We start from the raw sequence: 21,287 nt of genomic DNA, 5'->3' as shown, positions 1-21,287 counted from the left end.
ACGAACGGCTCCACAGCAACCAGAAAGCATTATCTGCAGGAAAAGAAACCATAAAAAACAGAAATGTTTAATATTCTGAAATTTCTAACTTTCATGGTTATTATGTAGTAAACAGTGTTATACTCATGTTTCTTTCATTTTCCTGAAACAGAACGTCAGCAAACCAGGTTGAGGGTAACATGGAAAGATGATGTGAATGTCTGGCATGAATTTATGATATATTCAACTAAAACATCTATATATTATTTATTTTTCAGCAGTTTCTTTATATTAAAAGTACTGGTTCCATTGAATTTAATGTAACTTTCAGTTAATAACTGCTTTTATTTAAAATGCAGGCACTCTTGAAGAACTTACGCAGAGTATAATCCAGCAGGGTACGAGAATGATGGCAATACCGCATGGGATAATGATGGCTAGGGCCCATCCTGGAAACCCTCCTCCAGCTAATCCACTAATTTTGAGTATTTCCTTCAGAAATCCACTTGGTGTCTTGATATCTCCTTCCACAAAGATGTATTCTGCATTAGCCTGAATCACAGTGTCGTTACCCCTAGAAAGAACAAAGAAACCAAGTGAAATTAGTCATTTTTTATTGTCTGTGAACTTTCTCAGTTCATGATTGCTGGCAGATTCAAATCAGTAAATGCTGAATCATTGCTTACGTGTAGTTTGCTCGTTGGAAGACGAATGGTGGAGCATTTGGGTCATTTAGGATTTTGTTCAGCTGAAGATGAGAATAAAAATCAGTTATGAGCTATAACGGCAGAAGTATCTTTTGTGTAGATTTCAAACCAGCAAGAAATTCAGAATAGGAACATTTTTAGTTAAGCTCACAAATTTATTCTAGTGGAAGAGTTTATAAGATCATCTGACACTCACTAGGCCATTGATGGTGTTTTGGATTGCATCATATGTTTCATTCCTCAGTTCAATGTTTTTAGACATGTTCACATTGCTGATTTTGAATGCGAAGCTGATAGTGTATGAGTTGCTGCTCGTTTCTAAAAAGAAATGAAGGAGTTAATTAACAGATTATAACATTTCATAAAAAGTCACTACTTCTCATATTAAATTAGCTGTTAGACCAGTTCTTAGCTAAACATGTGGGCTCTCAGCAGAAAAACAACATTTTAAAGTTATTACAAAGTTGACACTCCAGTCCAGAAAGGAAACTCACTCTGATAGGTGACGTTCTGGATGCTCACTGGGTTATTCAGTTTCTGTGTGCTGACATCTCGCTTCATTCTGACACTTGAGTCCAGTAGAGTATTGGCAGCATTAAGAACCTCTGCCTCACTGGGTAGAGTGGTCAGGTTCTTAAACACCAAGCGGATATAAATCAGCACAGTCCCCACTCTGAAAAAGAACCGAAAGTAAGATTTCTAAATTACATAAGTGGAGAATGAGCGATGAAGAGGACTTGAAAAAACACTGAATGATTTCATAATTATATTATATATTATATAGACTTACAGTACATTATATCATTATTGTAATGGGAGGAAGAAAACAGAAGGACATGAGAGAAAACTTTACTTTTACAAAACATAGTGAAGTTTTTTATTTAACTTAACTATTGTAGCATTGCACTTACAAAGTTGGAGCTGCTGTGATCTGCTGAGGTGGAGCTGCTGTGATTTGCTGAGGTGGAGCTGCCGTGATCTGCTGAGGTGGAGCTGCTGTGATCTGCTGAGGTGGAGCTGCTGTGATCTGCTGAGGTGGAGCTGCTGTGATTTGTTGAGGTGGAACTGCTGTGATCTGCTGAGGTGGAACTGCTGTGATCTCCCGAGTTGGAGCTATCGTGTTCTGCTGATGTGGAACTTGTGTAATTTCCAGAGTGGAAGATGTTGTGATCTCCATAATTGTTGATGGAGTTCTCTCTGGAATGTTGAGTATTTCCTTCAGAAATCCACTTGGTGTCTTGATATCTCCTTCCACAAAGACGTATTCTGCATTAGCCTGAATCACAGTGTCGTTACCCCTAGAAAGAACAAAGAAACCAAGTGAAATTAGTCATTTTATATTGTCTGTGAACTTTCTCAGTTCATGATTGCTGGCAGATTCAAATCAGTAAATGCTGAATCATTGCTTACGTGTAGTTTGCTCGTTGGAAGACGAATGGTGGAGCATTTGGGTTACTTAGGATTTTGTTCAGCTGACGATGAGAAAAAAAAGCAGTTATGAGCTATAACGGCAGAAGTATCTTTTGTGTAGATTTCAAACCAGCAAGAAATTCAGAATAGGAACATTTTTAGTTTAGCTCACAAATTTATTCTAGTGGAAGAGTTTATAAGATCGTCTGACACTCACTAGGCCATTGATGGTGTTTTGGATTGCATCATATGTTTCATTCCTCAGTTCAATGTTTTTAGAAATGTTCACATTGCTGATTTTGAATGCGAAGCTGATAGTGTATGAGTTGCTGCCCGTTTCTAAAAAGAAATGATGGAGTTATTTAACAGATTATAACATTTCATAAAAAGTCACTACTTCTCATATTAAATTAGCTGTTAGACCAGTTCTTAGCTAAACATGTGGGCTCTCAGCAGAAAAACAACATTTTAAAGTTATTACAAAGTTGACACTCCAGTCCAGAAAGGAAACTCACTCTGATAGGTGACGTTCTGGATGCTCACTGGGTTATTCAGTTTCTGTGTGCTGACATCTCGCTTCATTCTGACACTTGAGTCCAGCAGGGCACTAGCAGCATTAAGAACCTCTGCCTCACTGGGTAGAGTGGTCAGGTTCTTAAACACCAAGCGGATATAAATCAGCACAGTCCCCACTCTGAAAAAGAACAGAAAGTAAGATTTCTAAATTACATAGAGAAGTGGAGAATGAGCGATGAAGAGGACTTGAAAAAACACTGAATGATTTCATAATTCTATTAGACGTATGATACTTTATATCATTATTGTAATGGGAGGAAGAAAACAGAGCGACATGTGAGAAAACTTACTTTTACAACACATAGTGAAGTTTTTTATTTAACTTAACTGTTGTAGCATTGCACTTACAAAGTTGGAACTGCTGAGATCTGCTGAGGTGGAGCTGCCGTGATCTGCTGAGCTGGAGCTGCCGTGATCTCTGGAGTGGGAGATGTCGTGATCTTCATAATTGTAGATGTAGTTCTATCCAGAACTGAAGTTGTTGAAATCTCTGGAGTTGGAACTGCTGTGCTCTGCAAAGCTGTGATTGCTATTGGGGGCATGGTGGGTGTGTTGCCTATGAACATTTCAAATATATTAATATGAAACAAGCCATGAGTAACAATATCTGTGAATAAGGCAGAAACACATTAAAAATGAGTAACAGGGGAATTCTATAAAATTTTAAATAATAACTAAATATACGAGACCTATTGAGATAACGATATTGTATTTTAACTCACCACTATGTGTCTTCAGCTCATTCAGGAAGCTGATTGGTGTTTTGGCGTCTCCATCTTGGAAGCTGTACTGCATGTTACCATCAACCTGGTTTGCTGACGTTCTATTTCAGGAAAATGAAAGAAACATAAGTTTAACACTGTTTACTACACAATAACCATGAAAGTTAGATATTTCAGAATATTAAACATTTGTGTTGTGAACTAACCTGAAGTCAGAGCTCTGGGGTCCAAACAGTTCTGCTCTAGGTTCATTAAGCAGTGTGTTTAGCTGGAGACAGAAGCAGAGGGTTTGAGTCCCAATGACGCATTTTATTGACCGATAAAAGTTATTTAAATTAACCAGATAACTGTCTAATCAATGTAGCCCAAATCTGAAATAAATTTTCATTTAACTTACATGTAAAATATTGCAGTGCGCAAATCTTGCATTTTTGAAAATGATCATGATTTATTACATGTACCGTCATTGAGTGATGCACAGAGCATGCCACACTGCTCAGTAATACGCCTTAGGAAACTAATTTTTAATATTAAAATGAACACTATAGCTTATAGACGAGTTGAGCCACAAGTCTTCAACGGATCAGTAAAGTATGTCAAAGCAAGAACAAGATCAATCAGAAATAATCTACAGACTCATTCTGAGGCGATTTAGGCCCAACATTGGAAAAATGTGTATAATGATGTAGACTCACAGCGATGTTGACAGAGTTCTTCAGTTGGGTGTAGGTGCCATTCATGAGGACAGGGCTCTCAGGCATGCTGATGTTACTGACGCTGATTGTGAAGATGATGGCATAGGACGTTTCTGAAATTTCTGTAGAAAATATTGACGATTCGTTTTAGTTTGGTAGATCAAAGAAGGGTTTTTAGAACGGTGGTACAATGTTGGACACAGTTGCATCAGTGTAATGAAATCTGAGAGGAAAACATACTCTCATAGGTGAAGTTCAGCACTTGTATAGAATTACTGAGGTTTGCACGTCGAGACTTGAGCAAAGTGTTGGTAGCATTGAGGACCAAACTCTCACTGGGGACAGGAGAGGGGGACTTGAACACCAGCCTGCTGTAGACCACTGCAGAAGTAGGACTGGAAGGGAAAAGTCATCATATTCACAAATTTTGAATGACAATACATGGAAATTTTTTATTGTACCCTAAACATATTTGTTACGTATGTAACGTACATTTTGGAATGAGTTGCTGCAGATGTCACAATCAGCCTGCTTGTAGTCATTGGAGAAACTGTTGTAGGTGAGGCTACAAGAAAGAACAATAATTGGTTAAAGAACCATTACATTAACGTGGAATAAAACTAACAATTAAAAGGAATAGACCACCTATGATACACAGTACTGTGACTGAACGTACCAGTCTGTGTCTTCAGCTCATTCAGGAAGCTGATTGGTGTTTTGGCGTCTCCCTCTTGGAAGCTGTACTGCATGTTACCATCAACCTGGTTTGCTGACGTTCTGTTTCAGGAAAATGAAAGAAACAAGTTTAACACTGTTTACTACAAAATAACCATGAAAGTTAGAAATTTCAGAATATTAAGCATTTGTGTTGTGAACTAACCTGAAGTCAGAGCTCTGGGGTTCAAACAGTTCTGCTCTAGGTTCATTAAGCAGTGTGTTTAGCTGGAGACAGAAGCAGAGGGTTTGAGTCCCAATGACGCCTTTTATTGATTGATAAAAGTTAATTAAATTAACCAGATGACTGTCTAATCAATGTTGCCCAAATCTGAAATAAATTTTCAATTAACTTACATGTAAAATATTGCAGTGCGCAAATCTTGCATTTTTGAAAATGATCATGATTTATTACATGTACCGTCATTGAGTGATGCACAGAGCATGCCACACTGCTCAGTAATACGCCTTAGGAAACTAATTTTAATATTAAAATGAACACTATAGCTTATAGACGAGTTGAGCCACAAGTCTTCAACGGATCAGTAAAGTATGTCAAAGCAAGAACAAGATCAATCAGAAATAATCTACAGACTCATTCTGAGGCGATTTAGGCCCAACATTGGAAAAATGTGTATAATGATGTAGACTCACAGCGATGTTGACAGAGTTCTTCAGTTGGGTGTAGGTGCCGTTCATGAGGACAGGGCTCTCAGGCGTGCTGATGTTACTGACCCTGATTGTGAAGATGACGGCATAGGACGTTTCTGAAATTTCTGTAGAAAATTTTGACGATTCGTTTTAGTTTGGTGGATCAAACAAGGGTTTTTAGAACGGTGGTACAATGTTGGACACAGTTGCATCAGTGTAATGAAATCTGAGAGGAAAACATACTCTCATAGGTGACGTTCAGCACTTGTGTAGAATTACTGAGGTTTGCACGTCGAGACTTGAGCAAAGTGTTGGTAGCATTGAGGACCAAACTCTCACTGGGGACAGGAGAGGGGGACTTGAACACCAGCCTGCTGTAGACCACTGCAGACGTAGGACTGGAAGGGAAAAGTCATCATATTCACAAATTTTGAATGACAATGCATGGAAATGTTTGATTGTACCCTAAACATATTTGTTACGTATGTAACGTACATTTTGGAATGAGTTGCTGCAGATGTCACAATCAGCCTGCTTGTAGTCATTGGAGAAACTGTTGTAGGTGAGGCTACAAGAAAGAACAATAATTGGATAAAGAACCATTACATTAACGTGGAATAAAACTAACAATTAAAAGGAATAGACCACCTATGATACACAGTACTGTGACTGAACGTACCAGTCTGTGTCTTCAGCTCATTCAGGAAGCTGATTGGTGTTTTGGTGTCTCCCTCTTGGAAGCTGTACTGCATGTTACCATCAAACTGGTTTGCTGACGTTCTGTTTCAGGAAAATGAAAGAAACATAAGTTTAACACTGTTTACTACAAAATAACCATGAAAGTTAGAAATTTCAGAATATTAAACATTTGTGTTGTGAACTAACCTGAAGTCAGAGCTCTGGGGTTCAAACAGTTCTGCTCTAGGTTCATTAAGCAGTGTGTTTAGCTGGAGACAGAAGCAGAGGGTTTGAGTCCCAATGACGCATTTTATTGACCGATAAAAGTTATTTAAATTAACCAGATGACTGTCTAATCAATGTTGCCCAAATCTGAAATAAATTTTCAATTAACTTACATGTAAAATATTGCAGTGCGCAAATCTTGCATTTTTGAAAATGATCATGATTTATTACATGTACCGTCATTGAGTGATACACAGAGCATGCCACACTGCTCAGTAATACGCCTTAGGAAACTAATTTTTAATATTAAAATGAACACTATAGCTTATAGACGAGTTAAGCCACAAGTCTTCAACGGATCAGTAAAGTATGTCAAAGCAAGAACAAGATCAATCAGAAATAATCTACAGACTCATTCTGAGGCGATTTAGGCCCAACATTGGAAAAATGTGTATAATGATGTAGACTCACAGCGATGTTGACAGAGTTCTTCAGTTGGGTGTAGGTGCCGTTCTTGAAGACAGGGCTCTCAGGCATGCTGATGTTACTGACCCTGATTGTGAAGATGACGGCATAGGACGTTTCTGAAATTTCTGTAGAAAATTTTGACGATTCGTTTTAGTTTGGTGGATCAAACAAGGGTTTTTAGAACGGTGGTACAATGTTGGACACAGTTGCATCAGTGTAATGAAATCTGAGAGGAAAACATACTCTCATAGGTGACGTTCAGCACTTGTGTAGAATTACTGAGGTTTGCACGTCGAGACTTGAGCAAAGTGTTGGTAGCATTGAGGACCAAACTCTCACTGGGGACAGGAGAGGGGGACTTGAACACCAGCCTGCTGTAGACCACTGCAGACGTAGGACTGGAAGGGAAAAGTCATCATATTCACAAATTTTGAATGACAATGCATGGAAATTTTTTATTGTACCCTAAACATATTTGTTACGTATGTAACGTACATTTTGGAATGAGTTGCTGCAGATGTCACAATCAGCCTGCTTGTAGTCATTGGAGAAACTGTTGTAGGTGAGGCTACAAGAAAGAACAATAATTGGATAAAGAACCATTACATTAACGTGGAATAAAACTAACAATTAAAAGGAATAGACCACCTATGATACACAGTACTGTGACTGAACGTACCAGTCTGTGTCTTCAGCTCATTCAGGAAGCTGATTGGTGTTTTGGCGTCTCCCTCTTGGAAGCTGTACTGCATGTTACCATCAACCTGGTTTGCTGACGTTCTGTTTCAGGAAAATGAAAGAAACATAAGTTTAACACTGTTTACTACAAAATAACCATGAAAGTTAGAAATTTCAGAATATTAAACATTTGTGTTGTGAACTAACCTGAAGTCAGAGCTCTGGGGTCCAAACAGTTCTGCTCTAGGTTCATTAAGCAGTGTGTTTAGCTGGAGACAGAAGCAGAGGGTTTGAGTCCCAATGACGCATTTTATTGACCGATAAAAGTTATTTAAATTAACCAGATGACTGTCTAATCAATGTTGCCCAAATCTGAAATAAATCTTCATTTAACTTACATGTAAAATATTGCAGTGCGCAAATCTTGCATTTTTGAAAATGATCATGATTTATTACATGTACCGTCATTGAGTGATGCACAGAGCATGCCACACTGCTCAGTAATACGCCTTAGGAAACTAATTTTTAATATTAAAATGAACACTATAGCTTATAGACGAGTTAAGCCACAAGTCTTCAACGGATCAGTAAAGTATGTCAAAGCAAGAACAAGATCAATCAGAAATAATCTACAGACTCATTCTGAGGCGATTTAGGCCCAACATTGGAAAAATGTGTATAATGATGTAGACTCACAGCGATGTTGACAGAGTTCTTCAGTTGGGTGTAGGTGCCGTTCATGAGGACAGGGCTCTCAGGCATGCTGATGTTACTGACGCTGATTGTGAAGATGATGGCATAGGACGTTTCTGAAATTTCTGTAGAAAATTTTGACGAGTCGATTTAGTTTGGTGGATCAAAGAAGGGTTTTTAGAACGGTGGTACAATGTTGGACACAGTTGCATCAGTGTAATGAAATCTGAGAGGAAAACATACTCTCATAGGTGACGTTCAGCACTTGTGTAGAATTACTGAGGTTTGCACGTCGAGACTTGAGCAAAGTGTTGGTAGCATTGAGGACCAAACTCTCACTGGGGACAGGAGAGGGGGACTTGAACACCAGCCTGCTGTAGACCACTGCAGACGTAGGACTGGAAGGGAAAAGTCATCATATTCACAAATTTTGAATGACAATGCATGGAAATGTTTGATTGTACCCTAAACATATTTGTTACGTATGTAACGTACATTTTGGAATGAGTTGCTGCAGATGTCACAATCAGCCTGCTTGTAGTCATTGGAGAAACTGTTGTAGGTGAGGCTACAAGAAAGAACAATAATTGGATAAAGAACCATTACATTAACGTGGAATAAAACTAACAATTAAAAGGAATAGACCACCTATGATACACAGTACTGTGACTGAACGTACCAGTCTGTGTCTTCAGCTCATTCAGGAAGCTGATTGGTGTTTTGGCGTCTCCCTCTTGGAAGCTGTACTGCATGTTACCATCAACCTGGTTTGCTGACGTTCTGTTTCAGGAAAATGAAAGAAACATAAGTTTAACACTGTTTACTACAAAATAACCATGAAAGTTAGAAATTTCAGAATATTAAACATTTGTGTTGTGAACTAACCTGAAGTCAGAGCTCTGGGGTTCAAACAGTTCTGCTCTAGGTTCATTAAGCAGTGTGTTTAGCTGGAGACAGAAGCAGAGGGTTTGAGTCCCAATGACGCATTTTATTGACCGATAAAAGTTATTTAAATTAACCAGATGACTGTCTAATCAATGTTGCCCAAATCTGAAATAAATTTTCAATTAACTTACATGTAAAATATTGCAGTGCGCAAATCTTGCATTTTTGAAAATGATCATGATTTATTACATGTACCGTCATTGAGTGATACACAGAGCATGCCACACTGCTCAGTAATACGCCTTAGGAAACTAATTTTTAATATTAAAATGAACACTATAGCTTATAGACGAGTTAAGCCACAAGTCTTCAACGGATCAGTAAAGTATGTCAAAGCAAGAACAAGATCAATCAGAAATAATCTACAGACTCATTCTGAGGCGATTTAGGCCCAACATTGGAAAAATGTGTATAATGATGTAGACTCACAGCGATGTTGACAGAGTTCTTCAGTTGGGTGTAGGTGCCATTCATGAGGACAGGGCTCTCAGGCATGCTGATGTTACTGACCCTGATTGTGAAGATGACGGCATAGGACGTTTCTGAAATTTCTGTAGAAAATTTTGACGATTCGTTTTAGTTTGGTGGATCAAAGAAGTGTTTTTAGAACGGTGGTACAATGTTGGACACAGTTGCATCAGTGTAATGAAATCTGAGAGGAAAACATACTCTCATAGGTGACGTTCAGCACTTGTGTAGAATTACTGAGGTTTGCACGTCGAGACTTGAGCAAAGTGTTGGTAGCATTGAGGACCAAACTCTCACTGGGGACAGGAGAGGGGGACTTGAACACCAGCCTGCTGTAGACCACTGCAGAAGAAGGACTGGAAGGGAAAAGTCATCATATTCACAAATTTTGAATGACAATACATGGAAATTTTTTATTGTACCCTAAACATATTTGTTACGTACGTAACGTACATTTTGGAATGAGTTGCTGCAGATGTCACAATCAGCCTGCTTGTAGTCATTGGAGAAACTGTTGTAGGTGAGGCTACAAGAAAGAACAATAATTGGATAAAGAACCATTACATTAACGTGGAATAAAACTAACAATTAAAAGGAATAGACCACCTATGATACACAGTACTGTGACTGAACGTACCAGTCTGTGTCTTCAGCTCATTCAGGAAGCTGATTGGTGTTTTGGCGTCTCCATCTTGGAAGCTGTACTGCATGTTACCATCAACCTGGTTTGCTGACGTTCTGTTTCAGGAAAATGAAAGAAACATAAGTTTAACACTGTTTACTACAAAATAACCATGAAAGTTAGAAATTTCAGAATATTAAACATTTGTGTTGTGAACTAACCTGAAGTCAGAGCTCTGGGGTTCAAACAGTTCTGCTCTAGGTTCATTAAGCAGTGTGTTTAGCTGGAGACAGAAGCAGAGGGTTTGAGTCCCAATGACGCATTTTATTGACCGATAAAAGTTATTTAAATTAACCAGATGACTGTCTAATCAATGTTGCCCAAATCTGAAATAAATCTTCATTTAACTTACATGTAAAATATTGCAGTGCGCAAATCTTGCATTTTTGAAAATGATCATGATTTATTACATGTACCATCATTGAGTGATGCACAGAGCATGCCACACTGCTCAGTAATACGCCTTAGGAAACTAATTTTTAATATTAAAATGAACACTATAGCTTATAGACGAGTTGAGCCACAAGTCTTCAACGGATCAGTAAAGTATGTCAAAGCAAGAACAAGATCAATCAGAAATAATCTACAGACTCATTCTGAGGCGATTTAGGCCCAACATTGGAAAAATGTGTATAATGATGTAGACTCACAGCGATGTTGACAGAGTTCTTCAGTTGGGTGTAGGTGCCGTTCATGAGGACAGGGCTCTCAGGCATGCTGATGTTACTGACCCTGATTGTGAAGATGACGGCATAGGACGTTTCTGAAATTTCTGTAGAAAATTTTGACGATTCGTTTTAGTTTGGTGGATCAAAGAAGGGTTTTTAGAACGGTGGTACAATGTTGAACACAGTTGCATCAGTGTAATGAAATCTGAGAGGAAAACATACTCTCATAGGTGACGTTCAGCACTTGTGTAGAATTACTGAGGTTTGCACGTCGAGACTTGAGCAAAGTGTTGGTAGCATTGAGGACCAAACTCTCACTGGGGACAGGAGAGGGGGACTTGAACACCAGCCTGCTGTAGACCACTGCAGAAGAAGGACTGGAAGGGAAAAGTCATCATATTCACAAATTTTGAATGACAATGCATGGAAATGTTTGATTGTACCCTAAACATATTTGTTACGTATGTAACGTACATTTTGGAATGAGTTGCTGCAGATGTCACAATCAGCCTGCTTGTAGTCATTGGAGAAACTGTTGTAGGTGAGGCTACAAGAAAGAACAATAATTGGATAAAGAACCATTACATTAACGTGGAATAAAACTAACAATTAAAAGGAATAGACCACCTATGATACACAGTACTGTGACTGAACGTACCAGTCTGTGTCTTCAGCTCATTCAGGAAGCTGATTGGTGTTTTGGCGTCTCCCTCTTGGAAGCTGTACTGCATGTTACCATCAACCTGGTTTGCTGACGTTCTGTTTCAGGAAAATGAAAGAAACATAAGTTTAACACTGTTTACTACAAAATAACCATGAAAGTTAGAAATTTCAGAATATTAAACATTTGTGTTGTGAACTAACCTGAAGTCAGAGCTCTGGGGTTCAAACAGTTCTGCTCTAGGTTCATTAAGCAGTGTGTTTAGCTGGAGACAGAAGCAGAGGGTTTGAGTCCCAATGACGCATTTTATTGACCGATAAAAGTTATTTAAATTAACCAGATGACTGTCTAATCAATGTTGCCCAAATCTGAAATAAATTTTCAATTAACTTACATGTAAAATATTGCAGTGCGCAAATCTTGCATTTTTGAAAATGATCATGATTTATTACATGTACCGTCATTGAGTGATACACAGAGCATGCCACACTGCTCAGTAATACGCCTTAGGAAACTAATTTTTAATATTAAAATGAACATTATAGCTTATAGACGAGTTGAGCCACAAGTCTTCAACGGATCAGTAAAGTATGTCAAAGCAAGAACAAGATCAATCAGAAATAATCTACAGACTCATTCTGAGGCGATTTAGGCCCAACATTGGAAAAATGTGTATAATGATGTAGACTCACAGCGATGTTGACAGAGTTCTTCAGTTGGGTGTAGGTGCCATTCATGAGGACAGGGCTCTCAGGCATGCTGATGTTACTGACCCTGATTGTGAAGATGACGGCATAGGACGTTTCTGAAATTTCTGTAGAAAATTTTGACGATTCGTTTTAGTTTGGTGGATCAAAGAAGTGTTTTTAGAACGGTGGTACAATGTTGGACACAGTTGCATCAGTGTAATGAAATCTGAGAGGAAAACATACTCTCATAGGTGACGTTCAGCACTTGTGTAGAATTACTGAGGTTTGCACGTCGAGACTTGAGCAAAGTGTTGGTAGCATTGAGGACCAAACTCTCACTGGGGACAGGAGAGGAGGACTTGAACACCAGCCTGCTGTAGACCACTGCAGAAGAAGGACTGGAAGGGAAAAGTCATCATATTCACAAATTTTGAATGACAATACATGGAAATTTTTTATTGTACCCTAAACATATTTGTTACGTACGTAACGTACATTTTGGAATGAGTTGCTGCAGATGTCACAATCAGCCTGCTTGTAGTCATTGGAGAAACTGTTGTAGGTGAGGCTACAAGAAAGAACAATAATTGGATAAAGAACCATTACATTAACGTGGAATAAAACTAACAATTAAAAGGAATAGACCACCTATGATACACAGTACTGTGACTGAACGTACCAGTCTGTGTCTTCAGCTCATTCAGGAAGCTGATTGGTGTTTTGGCGTCTCCCTCTTGGAAGCTGTACTGCATGTTACCATCAACCTGGTTTGCTGACGTTCTGTTTCAGGAAAATGAAAGAAACATAAGTTTAACACTGTTTACTACAAAATAACCATGAAAGTTAGAAATTTCAGAATATTAAACATTTGTGTTGTGAACTAACCTGAAGTCAGAGCTCTGGGGTCCAAACAGTTCTGCTCTAGGTTCATTAAGCAGTGTGTTTAGCTGGAGACAGAAGCAGAGGGTTTGAGTCCCAATGACGCATTTTATTGACCGATAAAAGTTATTTAAATTAACCAGATGACTGTCTAATCAATGTTGCCCAAATCTGAAATAAATCTTCATTTAACTTACATGTAAAATATTGCAGTGCGCAAATCTTGCATTTTTGAAAATGATCATGATTTATTACATGTACCATCATTGAGTGATGCACAGAGCATGCCACACTGCTCAGTAATACGCCTTAGGAAACTAATTTTTAATATTAAAATGAACACTATAGCTTATAGACGAGTTGAGCCACAAGTCTTCAACGGATCAGTAAAGTATGTCAAAGCAAGAACAAGATCAATCAGAAATAATCTACAGACTCATTCTGAGGCGATTTAGGCCCAACATTGGAAAAATGTGTATAATGATGTAGACTCACAGCGATGTTGACAGAGTTCTTCAGTTGGGTGTAGGTGCCGTTCATGAGGACAGGGCTCTCAGGCATGCTGATGTTACTGACCCTGATTGTGAAGATGACGGCATAGGACGTTTCTGAAATTTCTGTAGAAAATTTTGACGATTCGTTTTAGTTTGGTGGATCAAACAAGGGTTTTTAGAACGGTGGTACAATGTTGGACACAGTTGCATCAGTGTAATGAAATCTGAGAGGAAAACATACTCTCATAGGTGACGTTCAGCACTTGTGTAGAATTACTGAGGTTTGCACGTCGAGACTTGAGCAAAGTGTTGGTAGCATTGAGGACCAAACTCTCACTGGGGACAGGAGAGGGGGACTTGAACACCAGCCTGCTGTAGACCACTGCAGAAGAAGGACTGGAAGGGAAAAGTCATCATATTCACAAATTTTGAATGACAATACATGGAAATTTTTTATTGTACCCTAAACATATTTGTTACGTATGTAACGTACATTTTGGAATGAGTTGCTGCAGATGTCACAATCAGCCTGCTTGTAGTCATTGGAGAAACTGTTGTAGGTGAGGCTACAAGAAAGAACAATAATTGGATAAAGAACCATTACATTAACGTGGAATAAAACTAACAATTAAAAGGAATAGACCACCTATGATACACAGTACTGTGACTGAACGTACCAGTCTGTGTCTTCAGCTCATTCAGGAAGCTGATTGGTGTTTTGGCGTCTCCCTCTTGGAAGCTGTACTGCATGTTACCATCAACCTGGTTTGCTGACGTTCTGTTTCAGGAAAATGAAAGAAACATAAGTTTAACACTGTTTACTACAAAATAACCATGAAAGTTAGAAATTTCAGAATATTAAACATTTGTGTTGTGAACTAACCTGAAGTCAGAGCTCTGGGGTTCAAACAGTTCTGCTCTAGGTTCATTAAGCAGTGTGTTTAGCTGGAGACAGAAGCAGAGGGTTTGAGTCCCAATGACGCATTTTATTGACCGATAAAAGTTATTTAAATTAACCAGATGACTGTCTAATCAATGTTGCCCAAATCTGAAATAAATCTTCATTTAACTTACATGTAAAATATTGCAGTAAGCAAATCTTGCATTTTTGAAAATGATCATGATTTATTACATGTACCATCATTGAGTGATGCACAGAGCATGCCACACTGCTCAGTAATACGCCTTAGGAAACTAATTTTTAATATTAAAATGAACACTATAGCTTATAGACGAGTTGAGCCACAAGTCTTCAACGGATCAGTAAAGTATGTCAAAGCAAGAACAAGATCAATCAGAAATAATCTACAGACTCATTCTGAGGCGATTTAGGCCCAACATTGGAAAAATGTGTATAATGATGTAGACTCACAGCGATGTTGACAGAGTTCTTCAGTTGGGTGTAGGTGCCGCTCATGAGGACAGGGCTCTCAGGCGTGCTGATGTTACTGACCCTGATTGTGAAGATGACGGCATAGGACGTTTCTGAAATTTCTGTAGAAAATATTGACGATTCGTTTTAGTTTGGTGGATCAAAGAAGGGTTTTTAGAACGGTGGTACAATGTTGGACACAGTTGCATCAGTGTAATGAAATCTGAGAGGAAAACATACTCTCATAGGTGAAGTTCAGCACTTGTGTAGAATTACTGAGGTTTGCACGTCGAGACTTGAGCAAAGTGTTGGTAGCATTGAGGACCAAACTCTCACTGGGGACAGGAGAGGGGGACTTGAACACCAGCCTGCTGTAGACCACTGCAGAAGAAGGACTGGAAGGGAAAAGTCATCATATTCACAAATTTTGAATGACAATACATGGAAATTTTTTATTGTACCCTAAACATATTTGTTACGTATGTAACGTACATTTTGGAATGAGTTGCTGCAGATGTCACAATCAGCCTGCTTGTAGTCATTGGAGAAACTGTTGTAGGTGAGGCTACAAGAAAGAACAATAATTGGATAAAGAACCATTACATTAACGTGGAATAAAACTAACAATTAAAAGGAATAGACCACCTATGATACACAGTACTGTGACTGAACGTACCAGTCTGTGTCTTCAGCTCATTCAGGAAGCTGATTGGTGTTTTGGCGTCTCCCTCTTGGAAGCTGTACTGCATGTTACCATCAACCTGGTTTGCTGACGTTCTGTTTCAGGAAAATGAAAGAAACATAAGTTTAACACTGTTTACTACAAAATAACCATGAAAGTTAGAAATTTCAGAATATTAAACATTTGTGTTGTGAACTAACCTGAAGTCAGAGCTCTGGGGTTCAAACAGTTCTGCTCTAGGTTCATTAAGCAGTGTGTTTAGCTGGAGACAGAAGCAGAGGGTTTGAGTCCCAATGACGCATTTTATTGACCGATAAAAGTTATTTAAATTAACCAGATGACTGTCTAATCAATGTTGCCCAAATCTGAAATAAATCTTCATTTAACTTACATGTAAATTATTGCAGTAAGCAAATCTTGCATTTTTGAAAATGATCATGATTTATTACATGTACCATCATTGAGTGATGCACAGAGCATGCCACACTGCTCAGTAATACGCCTTAGGAAACTAATTTTTAATATTAAAATGAACACTATAGCTTATAGACGAGTTGAGCCACAAGTCTTCAACGGATCAGTAAAGTATGTCAAAGCAAGAACAAGATCAATCAGTAATAATCTACAGACTCATTCTGAGGCGATTTAGGCCCAACATTGGAAAAATGTGTATAATGATGTAGACTCACAGCGATGTTGACAGAGTTCTTCAGTTGGGTGTAGGTGCCGTTCATGAGGACAGGGCTCTCAGGTGTGCTGATGTTACTGACCCTGATTGTGAAGATGACGGCATAGGACGTTTCTGAAATTTCTGTAGAAAATATTGACGATTCGTTTTAGTTTGGTGGATCAAAGAAGGGTTTTTAGAACGGTGGTACAATGTTGAACACAGTTGCATCAGTGTAATGAAATCTGAGAGGAAAACATACTCTCATAGGTGAAGTTCAGCACTTGTGTAGAATTACTGAGGTTTGCACGTCGAGACTTGAGCAAAGTGTTGGTAGCATTGAGGACCAAACTCTCACTGGGGACAGGAGAGGGGGACTTGAACACCAGCCTGCTGTAGACCACTGCAGAAGAAGGACTGGAAGGGAAAAGTCATCATATTCACAAATTTTAAATGACAATACATGGAATTTTTTTATTGTACCCTAAACATATTTGTTACGTATGTAACATACATTTTGGAATGAGTTGCTGCAGATGTCACAATCAGCCTGCTTGTAGTCATTGGAGAAACTGTTGTAGGTGAGGCTACAAGAAAGAACAATAATTGGATAAAGAACCATTACATTAACGTGGAATAAAACTAACAATTAAAAGGAATAGACCACCTATGATACACAGTACTGTGACTGAACGTACCAGTCTGTGTCTTCAGCTCATTCAGGAAGCTGATTGGTGTTTTGGCGTCTCCCTCTTGGAAGCTGTACTGCATGTTACCATCAACCTGGTTTGCTGACGTTCTGTTTCAGGAAAATGAAAGAAACATAAGTTTAACACTGTTTACTACAAAATAACCATGAAAGTTAGAAATTTCAGAATATTAAACATTTGTGTTGTGAACTAACCTGAAGTCAGAGCTCTGGGGTCCAAACAGTTCTGCTCTAGGTTCATTAAGCAGTGTGTTTAGCTGGAGACAGAAGCATAGGGTTTGAGTCCCAATGACGCATTTTATTGACCGATAAAAGTTATTTAAATTAACCAGATGACTGTCTAATCAATGTTGCCCAAATCTGAAATAAATCTTCATTTAACTTACATGTAAAATATTGCAGTGCGCAAATCTTGCATTTTTGAAAATGATCATGATTTATTACATGTACCGTCATTGAGTGATGCACAGAGCATGCCACACTGCTCAGTAATACGCCTTAGGAAACTAATTTTAATATTAAAATGAACACTATAGCTTATAGACGAGTTGAGCCACAAGTCTTAAACGGATCAGTAAAATATGTCAAAGCAAGAACAAGATCAATCAGAAATAATCTACAGATTCATTCTGAGGCGATTTAGGCCCAACATTGGAAAAATGTGTATAATGATGTAGACTCACAGCGATGTTGACAGAGTTCTTCAGTTGGGTGTAGGTGCCGTTCATGAGGACAGGGCTCTCAGGCATGCTGATGTTACTGACGCTGATTGTGAAGATGACGGCATAGGACGTTTCTGAAATTTCTGTAGAAAATTTTGACGATTCGTTTTAGTTTGGTGGATCAAAGAAGGGTTTTTAGAACGGTGGTACAATGTTGGACACAGTTGCATCAGTGTAATGAAATCTGAGAGGAAAACATACTCTCATAGGTGAAGTTCAGCACTTGTGTAGAATTACTGAGGTTTGCACGTCGAGACTTGAGCAAAGTGTTGGTAGCATTGAGGACCAAACTCTCACTGGGGACAGGAGAGGGGGACTTGAACACCAGCCTGCTGTAGACCACTGCAGAAGAAGGACTGGAAGGGAAAAGTCATCATATTCACAAATTTTGAATGACAATACATGGAAATTTTTTATTGTACCCTAAACATATTTGTTACGTATGTAACGTACATTTTGGAATGAGTTGCTGCAGATGTCACAATCAGCCTGCTTGTAGTCATTGGAGAAACTGTTGTAGGTGAGGCTACAAGAAAGAACAATAATTGGATAAAGAACCATTACATTAACGTGGAATAAAACTAACAATTAAAAGGAATAGACCACCTATGATACACAGTACTGTGACTGAACGTACCAGTCTGTGTCTTCAGCTCATTCAGGAAGCTGATTGGTGTTTTGGCGTCTCCCTCTTGGAAGCTGTACTGCATGTTACCATCAACCTGGTTTGCTGACGTTCTGTTTCAGGAAAATGAAAGAAACATAAGTTTAACACTGTTTACTACAAAATAACCATGAAAGTTAGAAATTTCAGAATATTAAACATTTGTGTTGTGAACTAACCTGAAGTCAGAGCTCTGGGGTTCAAACAGTTCTGCTCTAGGTTCATTAAGCAGTGTGTTTAGCTGGAGACAGAAGCAGAGGTTTTGAGTCCCAATGACGCATTTTATTGACCGATAAAAGTTATTTAAATTAACCAGATGACTGTCTAATCAATGTTGCCCAAATCTGAAATAAATTTTCATTTAACTTACATGTAAAATATTGCAGTGAGCAAATCTTGCATTTTTGAAAATGATCATGATTTATTACATGTACCATCATTGAGTGATGCACAGAGCATGCCACACTGCTCAGTAATACGCCTTAGGAAACTAATTTTTAATATTAAAATGAACACTATAGCTTATAGACGAGTTGAGCCACAAGTCTTCAACGGATCAGTAAAGTATGTCAAAGCAAGAACAAGATCAATCAGAAATAATCTACAGACTCATTCTGAGGCGATTTAGGCCCAACATTGGAAAAATGTGTATAATGATGTAGACTCACAGCGATGTTGACAGAGTTCTTCAGTTGGGTGTAGGTGCCGTTCATGAGGACAGGGCTCTCAGGCGTGCTGATGTTACTGACCCTGATTGTGAAGATGACGGCATAGGACGTTTCTGAAATTTCTGTAGAAAATTTTGACGATTCGTTTTAGTTTGGTGGATCAAACAAGGGTTTTTAGAACGGTGGTACAATGTTGAACACAGTTGCATCAGTGTAATGAAATCTGAGAGGAAAACATACTCTCATAGGTGACGTTCAGCACTTGTGTAGAATTACTGAGGTTTGCACGTCGAGACTTGAGCAAAGTGTTGGTAGCATTGAGGACCAAACTCTCACTGGGGACAGGAGAGGGGGACTTGAACACCAGCCTGCTGTAGACCACTGCAGAAGAAGGACTGGAAGGGAAAAGTCATCATATTCACAAATTTTGAATGACAATACATGGAAATGTTTGATTGTACCCTAAACATATTTGTTACGTATGTAACGTACATTTTGGAATGAGTTGCTGCAGATGTCACAATCAGCCTGCTTGTAGTCATTGGAGAAACTGTTGTAGGTGAGGCTACAAGAAAGAACAATAATTGGATAAAGAACCATTACATTAACGTGGAATAAAACTAACAATTAAAAGGAATAGACCACCTATGATACACAGTACTGTGACTGAACGTACCAGTCTGTGTCTTCAGCTCATTCAGGAAGCTGATTGGTGTTTTGGCGTCTCCCTCTTGGAAGCTGTACTGCATGTTACCATCAACCTGGTTTGCTGACGTTCTGTTTCAGGAAAATGAAAGAAACATAAGTTTAACACTGTTTACTACAAAATAACCATGAAAGTTAGAAATTTCAGAATATTAAACATTTGTGTTGTGAACTAACCTGAAGTCAGAGCTCTGGGGTTCAAACAGTTCTGCACTAGGTTCATTAAGCAGTGTGTTTAGCTGGAGACAGAAGCAGAGGGTTTGAGTCCCAATGACGCATTTTATTGACCGATAAAAGTTATTTAAATTAACCAGATGACTGTCTAATCAATGTTGCCCAAATCTGAAATAAATCTTCATTTAACTTACATGTAAAATATTGCAGTAAGCAAATCTTGCATTTTTGAAAATGATCATGATTTATTACATGTACCATCATTGAGTGATGCACAGAGCATGCCACACTGCTCAGTAATACGCCTTAGGAAACTAATTTTTAATATTAAAATGAACACTATAGCTTATAGACGAGTTGAGCCACAAGTCTTCAACGGATCAGTAAAGTATGTCAAAGCAAGAACAAGATCAATCAGTAATAATCTACAGACTCATTCTGAGGCGATTTAGGCCCAACATTGGAAAAATGTGTATAATGATGTAGACTCACAGCGATGTTGACAGAGTTCTTCAGTTGGGTGTAGGTGCCGTTCATGAGGACAGGGCTCTCAGGCGTGCTGATGTTACTGACCCTGATTGTGAAGATGACGGCATAGGACGTTTCTGAAATTTCTGTAGAAAATTTTGACGATTCGTTTTAGTTTGGTGGATCAAAGAAGGGTTTTTAGAACGGTGGTACAATGTTGGACACAGTTGCATCAGTGTAATGAAATCTGAGAGGAAAACATACTCTCATAGGTGACGTTCAGCACTTGTGTAGAATTACTGAGGTTTGCACGTCGAGACTTGAGCAAAGTGTTGGTAGCATTGAGGACCAAACTCTCACTGGGGACAGGAGAGGGGGACTTGAACACCAGCCTGCTGTAGACCACTGCAGAAGAAGGACTGGAAGGGAAAAGTCATCATATTCACAAATTTTGAATGACAATACATGGAAATGTTTTTATTGTACCCTGAACATATTTGTTACGTATGTAACGTACATTTTGGAATGAGTTGCTGCAGATGTCACAATCAGCCTGCTTGTAGTCATTGGAGAAACTGTTGTAGGTGAGGCTACAAGAAAGAACAATAATTGGATAAAGAACCATTACATTAACGTGGAATAAAACTAACAATAAAAAGGAATAGACCACCTATGATACACAGTACTGTGACTGAACGTACCAGTCTGTGTCTTCAGCTCATTCAGGAAGCTGATTGGTGTTTTGGCGTCTCCCTCTTGGAAGCTGTACTGCAT

General features: G+C 38.6%; 2 protein-coding genes across 2 annotated transcripts; both read right to left on the bottom strand.

The window, feature by feature from the left end:
* Positions 1-498: 498 nt before the first annotated feature.
* Positions 499-1,863, bottom strand: LOC108415202 (the record flags this gene model as incomplete). The annotated part of the gene is made up of 5 exons (XM_037538674.1): positions 1,598-1,863; positions 1,181-1,359; positions 883-1,004; positions 666-727; positions 499-553 (listed from the first exon to the last, which is right to left on the bottom strand). Coding segments are annotated over exons 1-5 (684 nt in total), but the record flags the coding sequence as incomplete, so codon positions are not given.
* Positions 1,864-3,016: 1,153 nt separating this feature from the next.
* On the bottom strand, positions 3,017-21,287 carry LOC108416335. The gene is made up of 47 exons (XM_037538673.1): positions 21,215-21,287; positions 21,031-21,103; positions 20,778-20,932; positions 20,538-20,659; positions 20,049-20,110; positions 19,843-19,943; positions 19,659-19,731; positions 19,407-19,561; positions 17,796-17,917; positions 15,937-15,998; positions 15,731-15,831; positions 15,295-15,435; positions 15,055-15,176; positions 14,566-14,627; positions 14,360-14,460; positions 14,176-14,248; positions 13,924-14,078; positions 13,684-13,805; positions 13,195-13,256; positions 12,989-13,089; positions 12,553-12,693; positions 12,313-12,434; positions 11,824-11,885; positions 11,618-11,718; positions 11,434-11,506; positions 11,182-11,336; positions 10,942-11,063; positions 10,453-10,514; positions 10,247-10,347; positions 10,063-10,135; positions 9,811-9,965; positions 9,571-9,692; positions 9,082-9,143; positions 8,876-8,976; positions 8,440-8,580; positions 8,200-8,321; positions 7,711-7,772; positions 7,505-7,605; positions 7,069-7,209; positions 6,829-6,950; positions 6,340-6,401; positions 4,732-4,866; positions 4,330-4,484; positions 4,090-4,211; positions 3,601-3,662; positions 3,395-3,495; positions 3,017-3,228 (listed from the first exon to the last, which is right to left on the bottom strand). The coding sequence occupies exons 1-47, from the start codon at positions 21,285-21,287 to the stop codon at positions 3,017-3,019; spliced, it is 5,028 nt and encodes a 1,675-aa protein (XP_037394570.1).

Source organism: Pygocentrus nattereri, chromosome 5 (assembly GCF_015220715.1).
Source record: "Pygocentrus nattereri isolate fPygNat1 chromosome 5, fPygNat1.pri, whole genome shotgun sequence".
NCBI lineage: Eukaryota > Metazoa > Chordata > Actinopteri > Characiformes > Serrasalmidae > Pygocentrus > Pygocentrus nattereri.
The sequence above is the reverse complement of the archived record's forward strand: the minus strand, read 5'-3'. Positions and strand labels throughout refer to the sequence as shown.

Coding starts and splice junctions, on each gene's coding strand:
- LOC108416335 (XM_037538673.1), bottom strand. CDS start 21,287: ATGCAGTACAGCTTCCAAGAGGGAGACGCCAAAACACCAATCAGCTTC. Junction 13,257..13,683: donor AGAACTCTGTCAACATCGCT/GTGAGTCTACAT, acceptor TTCTGTCTCCAG/CTAAACACACTGCTTAATGA. Junction 12,694..12,988: donor TGAGCTGAAGACACAGACTG/GTACGTTCAGTC, acceptor CTTCTTCTGCAG/TGGTCTACAGCAGGCTGGTG.